Source organism: Dufourea novaeangliae, unplaced genomic scaffold (genome assembly GCF_001272555.1).
Source record: "Dufourea novaeangliae isolate 0120121106 unplaced genomic scaffold, ASM127255v1 scaffold86, whole genome shotgun sequence".
Lineage (NCBI taxonomy): Eukaryota > Metazoa > Arthropoda > Insecta > Hymenoptera > Halictidae > Dufourea > Dufourea novaeangliae.
In genome coordinates, this window is record NW_015373958.1 from 135,065 (window position 1) to 144,567 (window position 9,503).

The 9,503-nt window shown below is 35.1% G+C and overlaps 1 protein-coding gene across 1 annotated transcript; it reads right to left on the reverse strand.

The window, feature by feature from the left end:
• Nucleotides 1-5,067: 5,067 nt before the first annotated feature.
• LOC107186345 (piggyBac transposable element-derived protein 3-like) lies at nucleotides 5,068-9,163 on the reverse strand. Its single transcript, XM_015574190.1, is given in 2 exon segments — nucleotides 5,068-6,143; nucleotides 9,142-9,163. Coding segments are annotated over 2 exon segments (1,098 nt in total).
• Nucleotides 9,164-9,503: the final 340 nt, after the last annotated feature.

The window sequence follows — 9,503 nt, forward strand, 5'->3', positions numbered from 1 at the left end:
GGTATTCCATTCCTGTCCTTATTGCATTTGTTCACTTCATTAGTTCTATACATATACATGTATTATCACTTTGTATGTAATAAATATAAATACACTAAACTTTTCTATAATTGCTGCAACAATACAAAAATTAAATAACGGATTTATTCCCACTGCCTGAGCCAAACCTCCTCCCTCATAAGGAAGGTATGGGCCAAATAACAAGATTTAAAACTATTATATTTTCCATTATAAATGTGTGACCATGGGCGTAGCTGGGGGGGAGTTACCCCCCCTCCCTGGGTAGAAAAAAGTGGCTTTTGCCCCTCCCTACAAGAAAAGAATTGGTTTTTGCCCCTCCCCCCCCCTCGACGCCATGACTGATAACCTGGCTACGCCCATGTATGTGACAAATACACAACAGGAAGAACGATAACAATTTTATCTTGCAAAACAATAGACACTCTACCATTGAAATAGTGATGTGTACGTACGAGGCGCGCGCATGTATATGTGTAATTACGACTACTATGCTTTTAGTAAAATAATACAATACAAAAACGCAGGAATCCAATTAGTGTGAATTTTTGATAACATGATGTGTCTGTTTAGTTACAGAGCGGAACACGCGTGCAACTCGCTAAAGTAAATTTTGTTAGAATTTACCCGGAACAGCAACGAATAAATATCCTCAACTAACTGTGAACGATAAAATCTAAAACACAATCAATCAAGGTTTTTATTTTTGTTTTGGGTTCGTCGATACTTTAGTCCCATACGGGCCCTTTCACCAGATCGCCTTGTTTGGAAATTAGGGAAGATAAATACTAGGTAATATAAAAGAAAGTAAATGGTTTGAATTTAGAAACAGAGAATTATATATATTGAATCATAATAGGAACTTACATACATTAACTTTGGTAAGATGATATAATAATAATACTATAAAATTTTAAATGTGTACAACTCAATAGCTCAGGATATAAAACCATAGAATGAACATAAAAAAAAGGAGTATACGAATATAATGAGAAGAAGGAATATTTAACAGAGGTTATCGCCAAGAGAATACTATAACGCACAGTTGCTCGGTACATATACGGAACGGTTTGAATTTTAGACTTCAAAGACCAGCAAATACGTGTATACAAATTATAAAATACAAATAATTCCCAGTAAGGGAAACCCCACAGTTGTAACTGAACTACTGGAGTTTATTTGTCTGATAATTTATCGTGAATTGATCTGGAAGAGTAAGGGAAACGACTCACCTAGATTTTAACAATGTTGGACACAATTTCCAAACAAAATTTCCTTTTGCAAAATTCCTGGAATTCTCTCCTTTTTTTTTGGAATCTTATCTCTGGGTGTTATCAAAATCGGACATAATGAGGAAGAACACACACGCACTGTGATTAATTGAATTTAAGTACGGAATTTATATCGAATTGAGTAGAGTCACGAAATAGAACTGTTAAAACTAATATTAACTGTTAACACTAAGTAATGAAACTAAAGAAAAACAAAGAGAATAAAATATTTAAACAATGAAATGAATTTTCGTAAGGGTATGAGTCCTTTTGTCGTATTTTCTAGCTCTTAGGCTAGCGCGAAGAAACCTCTATCTCAAATAATACCTCACGGTCCCTGCGACACGCACCTCGCGATTGTACATCAAAAAGTGTCGCAGCGTTGTACCCTCGGAAGAGACCAGAGCGGGCCTAGTCCGAATTTGTTTACACTTTATTACTGTGGTGCCTGATGAATCAGGCTGCGAGATTAATGCGTTGAGGACCGTGATTCGCTAATTGAACACGTGATAGGAGTGTGTACGTCCTTCCTCCTTTAAATCTAACTTTCTTCCTTTGGTTCCTCCGAATTAATTTCCCTACTCTTTCAGTCACGGCTATGGGAATCCTTGCTACGTTTCGATATTTTAACTGTACGCCGAATTTTGATAAAGTTGTAGACGGAACGTTCTTAATTTACATGACACCAATAGAGAGAAAGGCATAACTTCCACAAATAATTAAATGGTATATGAACATGACTATTATCCAAGGAGACAGATAGTAAATGTTAAAATCAGATATGCCTTTCCTCTTACATACGAAATACATATACAGGGTGTCTCAAAAATGTCCTACGACCCGGAAATGGGGCACTCGGGGGGTGAATGGGAACAACTTTCTCCTTAGCAACAATGTAATCTGAGGCTTCGTTTCCGAGATATTAACGAAAAACCGCGACCAATCAGAGCGCGAGTTTGGCAGCCGAGTTCCCGCGCTAGCGGTGGCTATGCGTTACGCTTGTACTACGAAGCTCCAAACAAGTAGGTCAACGTGCATCGCAGGAAACTGCGTATAATAGCAAATAAAAAAGACGTAACAAATACAATCATACTTTTTATCATCTGCCGTTTGTTATTTAAAGAGATTAATGAATGAAACGTAAATGTAGGCAAATTATGTGTAAACTATGGGTTATTTTCGACGATAATTGTGCAAGTTTCTGTACCTAACTTTTTCTTCGGGCTTTTTGAAGAAACTTATTCATTATCAGTAACATTATTGACCGCTATTAAACTACGAATTTTTATACCAATACCGAATTACGATCACTTCTCGTTCATTCTCTGTTACATTACCTTTTCGTTCACACGTTATTTGAAAAGGAAATTTACAAATTCGTAAAAAGGAATTTACAAAAAAGTAAATGTACATTCGTCTTTTTACGTTACACATAATTTGCCTACATTTACGTTTCATTCATTAATCTCTTTAAATAACAAACGGCAGATGATAAAAAGTATGATTGTATTTGTTACGTCTTTTTTATTTGCTATTATACGCAGTTTCCTGCGATGCATGTTGACCTACTTGTTTGGAGCTTCGTAGTACAAGCGTAACGCGTAGTCACCGCTAGCGCGGGAACTCGGCTGCCAAACTCGCGCTCTGATTGGTCGCGGTTTTTCGTTAATATCTCGGAAACTGAGCCTCAGATTATATTGTTGCTAAGGAGAAAGTTGTTCCCATTCACCCCCGAATGCCACATTTCCGGGTCGGAGGATATTTTTGGGACACCCTGTATAGTAGGTAATGGGCTGACCGATGTGTAGCAATGGAGTTCGATGTATGATTTAGAATTTGAAATCCAACTACGAGTTCTATAACAATTTAGATTATGATTTTGAATTTAACTGCGTACGCGAAGAAGAAAGTTCGAGATGCTCGATATTTTATCGGATCGGACGCCAGAGGTTTACATTCGGTAGTACGGCGAAGCAAATATCTACCTCACGTTACAATCAAGCGTTCTGAACGTGGGACCACGTTGACTCCAAAGAAAAGAATGCGTTATGTATACAAGCTTATTTGTGTCGCCAATGAGAAAAATTATCTTATAAACATCAAAGACCGTACTGCGTTCGATTAGATAGCTCCCACAATGCTATGCATTATCGTAACGTATTACAGCCGAAGTAAAAGAAAAAGAAAAAACGAATTTTGTTCGGAACGTAACAGATGCAATAAATACACTATGTAACATAATAGATGCACTAAGCAGAAAATTAAAAAGATACGACGAGAAACTAGTCCACGGGTAACGAGAGATAAGAAATTCTCTGTTTTGTGATGTTATATACAATGTGTTTGTACAGAAGCCATCAATTGCGTTGAATTGTATCGTGTATGCGACTGGATCGAGGAGCATCGTATGCTCTCCGGTGTACTCGAAACAGATGTTCTGTTTGTCGAACAATTTCGAGAATACTTCAGCCGTGATGCAAAACGTAAACTCCACTGGACAAATGTTGCTAAACGATGCTTTTCACTTCGTCGAGTTAATTTTAATTAACGTTTTCCGCGGCGCTGAGAATGGGTCTTCAAACTATCATTCATTCTAAACGTTAGACTGCGGATTGTACGCATTTTGTATCGTATGCATATGTGCAAATTACAACCAAGTACATAAACGCTTGAATTAGAAGTCGTGATTCTGAATGTGTATTAAAAGTATACGTGTACATGTGCGCACGTGTATCTCACGTACACGTACGTCAGTACGTGTCATCTTAAGTACACGGTGACACGTGTACTATTACACGTGTAGTATTTCACGTATATTTAAATATACTGTCTGAATCTGCATTTCGATTCGTATTAATTTTAAGAATACAGTTGCTGATTTTGGAAAGCATATGTAATTAGTATAGTTAGCCGCAGTCTAGTCATAAGTATTGTCCTAAATTTTCTGGAGATTTTTTGTTAGGGTATAGCCGTAGTTTTAAAAATCGAAAACTGTATGTCGATTTTTTCGACGTTTTTTCACGGAAATAGCGTACACTAATAGTACTTTGCATTTTTTAATTTTCTTAATTATGTAAGTATATTATACAATTTTAAGTACATCTACATTTAGCAAAACAATATACAGGGTGGCCCATATAACTCTTAACAGCTCAATATCTCGAAAACTATGCCATCGATTTTAAAGTTCTTGGTCTTAAATTACGTGAATCTGAAGGGCCTTTCTAACTACATAAACGTGAAGTGCCCCCCCCCCCTTAAAGGATTAAGGGGGGCGGGAGTACCTTTATAATTTTAAATGGAACCTCCCATAAAACGTTACATATTTAGATTCTACAGGAAAAAACAAGTAAATTTTGTCTGAAACATTTTTTTGTCAGATATTTCCATGATGAGATATAACAGTTTGAAGTTTTGACTTGTAGGTACTTACTTGAAGCGCTCGGAAATTGCGTTATTGAATTATACGCGCTTGAGTCCTTTGCTTATTCGTGAAGAAACAAAATGTTCTTCAAATTAAATGTTCAAAATGTCCACCACGGGCGTGTAAACATTTATTTACTCGAAACATCAAAGTTGTTCTAACATTTGTTAACATTCGGTCGGTCACATCTACACCAAATTTGGTGCTATTATATAATCTAATTGTCTCCGGTATACGGGTATCATTTTCTTCAACTTGTACGGAGTTATGCATTGAACTAAGAATCAGTACTTTTTTATTTGGTTTAGCTTTGTAAATTGTCAGAGTACAATTATTTGAACGATATAATTTTGTTTAGAAACGTGTCATATTGTCTTTTTTCTGTTTCGTCAATTTTGGTAGCTCCCTTCTATTTGCTCGAATTGTTCCAACAACCGTAGTTTTCTTTACTAAAACTTTTGTTGCTAGAGACACGCTTGTAAAAAAATTGTCCGTGGTTATATTTCTTCCACATCCTGTATACGGTTCTACTAATTTCAAAGTGACAAACTCTCCAAGCGGAACTGAAGGTTCTCTCCTTTCATCTTTTCCCAAATATGGAAAGCCGTTTATTATATATTTGCTACTTACATCGGACGCTAACCAGAATTTGATACCAAATTTGTCCGGTTTATTGGGCATGTTCTGAGTGAATCTACACCTTGGTTTTGTTGGAAACAATTGTTCATCGATAGTAATATATGGTCCTGGTTTATAACAGTTTTGACTGTTCTCAATGAATTTGGACCAAACTTCAGAAATCAAAGCGAATTTATCGGTATGTAAGCGTTGGCTTCGTTGATTTCTGTCGTCAAATCGAATAAACCTCATAATCTCCGTGAAGTTATTTCTGCTCATAGTATTTGCGAAAAATGCCGGACCCCACTTTTTGTTCCATAGAAGTGCTATATCTATATTCTTAGCCTCATATGCGCCGCGTGCATACAGGAGTGCAGTAAATGCATGTAACTTTGGAGTAGATAAATCCCATTTATATCCCAACACTCGAAATGCCTCTGTTTTTGTGCACTTTCTTATATGTTCGATTATATTCTTATCAATAATCAGAGAAAATGCCGTCCTAACTTTACCTTTTATAATATTTCGTTTACTATACCCTGTCGGGCCTGATGTTTCCCTAAAAATATTATGAATAGGTGCTCTGCCAGGATTAAACCCTTCTTTTACTTCTTGTCAAACAGTTCCGTCTATAGCAGTTTCGATTACCTCTTCCTCATTCTCACTATCGGAACTAACTAAAAATCTCCTTCTCTTTCGTCCTCTACGTACGTTCGAAACATTCTCTTCGTTCTCATCGGTGTTCGAGTTTGTCTCAAATAGATCATAATTTTCCGCATTGTCATTTTCAATATTATAATTATTTATTTTCTCTAATAATAAATTCCCACTCTTCGAACGTCTTGATATTTTGAGGATGAATATTCAACGGATAAAATAAAAACTAAAATATAAAAATGTAAATCAAAATGGATAAAAAAATGAATAAAAGATAAAATGTGAAACTTGCTACGAAGTATTGTTGGTTTTGTTCACTTTTTTGAAAATGACACTTATAACACGTAATACCATATAAAATAAGAGTAGAATAATAATAGAATAAAAATGCAAAATAATAAAAGACTGCCGAATATGCTCCTTGTAACTTTCACGTTTTGATGCTCTCTGTTCGGGTCACAAGACTTTACTGTTTTGAATTCGTGAGAAGACGTCTAGGCATCCCCTTCGACTATGATTTTATTTATTTTACAGTCATAGTAGATAAGACGGTGTAAGAAAATCCGAGGTTCTGGACCCCTTCGGATACCAATCAGGCAAATAAACACCGCGAGACCGATAGGCGAGCGAGAACTGTAAACACTTGGAAGTGCCGTAAAGCAGTCCCCGGGAGGCACTTTTCGGCTAAAATCATGCCACAACTGCATTACCTTTCGTTTGTAACGACTTTATAGTTTCGGAATTGAGTCTTTGAGAGAATACTATTACAAAAAGATATAAATCGTTCTACCGGTCAAATGACCGATTGTGGTAGGTAAGACAGACTACAAATTTTTCTCAGAAAATAAACAATAAAAAAAGAAGTGAGTATTGAAAAATGTATTATACGTATATTTGAGGAAAAGTCGTGAAGTTTAAAGGCGACTCAATTACGTTGTATATAGGAAATTGTAATCGAAATTTTAAAAACGGTCATGTAACCGGTCGTGGTAGGAATAGTGTTAATATGTAGGTTAAACTTTTCAAGTTTTTCGAAAGTTTCAAATACGTGATTTCAGTGTAAACTAATATTCTAACGCTCAAATTAACAAATGAATCAGAGCATATACATATAATCAGATTAAGATATTCTGAATATATCAAAATTATTATATATACATAAAAATCAAGTTTCATTAATTTTCTTTAGATCGAAGTAAAAATCTATTGTAATACGCATTCAGCTGTATCTTCATACAACGGTTTAACTTTATTCACTAAGTTTCGGTAGCTAATTTTTATATATTGTTACGAGCCAGGGCTAAGCAGCTGCGAAAGCTGAGGAATGGCGAGTTTGGTTTTTTGAATTTATTATGTGGACGAATCTGTGCCTATTTCATCACAGGGAGCCATTAGGAAAGATTTTCGTGGGCGAACCTGCGCGTATTTCATCTCAGGGAGACACTAGGATTGTTAATATGGGCCCCGTAACTTTAAGAATTCGATACACTTCCAGCGGTAAAAATGTGCCTTTATGGGTTCGCTTCTAGTTGGGAATTTAAATATTATTCTAGAGTTGAAATACACAACACTGAATTATAAATATATAATTGTATATAAAGAAAGTATATTCAAGAAAGTGAAGGTTCTACAAATGTTAATGTAAGTTGTAGTCGCGGTAGCTAATTCCAACGTTCTCGGTTTTCACGCACTAAGAAATGCGGGGGCCTGTTGTACAGAGTTTAGCTTACTTTTTAAAATGCTTGAAAGGGACTTTAATACCCGATCTCATTAACTAAACTTCTGGTATGAGTATCGAGTCTAAAAGTAACTGTAAAACTTAATTCTACGAGTGGTATGATCAAGATAATACGTGCTGTAAAATCATCTTTAAATGCTCTAGGTATCTCTGAATAACAAGAAACCGTAACTTTGTTTTCCTTAACAGCTATGACAAAAGTATTGTGAATTAATTTTCACTTATAATTGGCATCTAATTGCAGTATTATCACAATTACTATTATATGATGACTTGAATATTTTCTAAAAGGCATTATATATTTTGTATCTATCCTTGATAGTAATATGGTTAACACAACTTTAATTACATGTAATTAATATGGAAGTCACAAATAACGATTATACATTAATACAAACCTTGCTTAATATACTTTTGATTAAGATGCATTCAACTGAGAAACTGTACATAGTTTACTTGTGGTAGAAAAACACACACGCTGAATTTCACGAAAAAGAACTATTAGGTGTACCAATAAATAATCTAAACTTTCTTTTGAATAAACTTGTAATACACTGTAAATTCAAAATATCACCGAAACATATGCGCTTTTGATTTCGTAGTAAACAAATATTAAATCTGACAAAATATAGTAGATTACTTACTGATAGACTTAATAGTGTAAACTACGCATAACAGATTTATACAGACAATATAAGCTCGTCACGGTATTTGACAAAGTATTAATTTATTGTAAATAAGTTTGTACAAAATAAATATTAATTTCTGTCGAATACATTTCTGTGCGTTATTTTGCTATGTGCTGAGAATCGATAACGATATGTTTTTAGAAAAACGTATGCATAATTTCTCATTTGAATGCATCCTCACGTAGAAGATATTAATTAAAGTTTATATTAATACAAATTAAAAATAGTATTTTTTAACTCTGGTACTAATTAAATGCGTAAATATGCATGGCGTGGTCGGATAATTGTCGGATAACCGTATATCGTCGCGCATAAACATTTCAAAATTATTGGTAGTCCAATTGCACAGAATCTACACATGCAACCGTGCAAGAATTTCTATAATACACATTTAATACTGAATATATTCCTCACGAGTACCATTATTTGTACTAATTACAGTACCTACATACATACTTTATACAAAATTCTTATTAACAAAATTTCTTCAATGAATTGTCTGCTTTGATACAAAATAAAACTAATATATTTACATTTTCTAATAACAATGAACTTCTTCTGGGGGTAACTATATTCCCAGCAGTTGAAAAGCATCTTTCGGAGGCAATTGATATTGCTGGTATGTTAAAATATTTCACAGCGAGTTCTGCAATTTTTAGATATTTAAGTTTAAAAGTCAGTTTTGTATCTATTATGTATAATAATGTGGGATCGGGACCTCCATACCCAACAAATGAGCAAACAACATGTTTGGAAAATAGGAGGGTTCCGTGGAGCAGTGGGTAGAGTCTGAGTCCGAGTTTGACCGCCATCGGGGAAGGACGTAGGACCGACAACGCGAGTAATATTCCGTGCGTTTAGTTTACGCTAGTGAAAGAATTATTAGTTACTGCAATATCTATTAGCTACAACAGTGCACAGTATTGTAGACGTTAATCCACCATGTTTATTACGGGTTTTATACCGCGTTTACTAGATAAAAGTGGGTAATATGGAATCGTCGAGGGCTCAAGGATCGAAGCGATGCATATCGCCTGAATCCTCGAATAAGGAAAATGAAGCAACGACTTCTTCTTCTTTGAATTTTA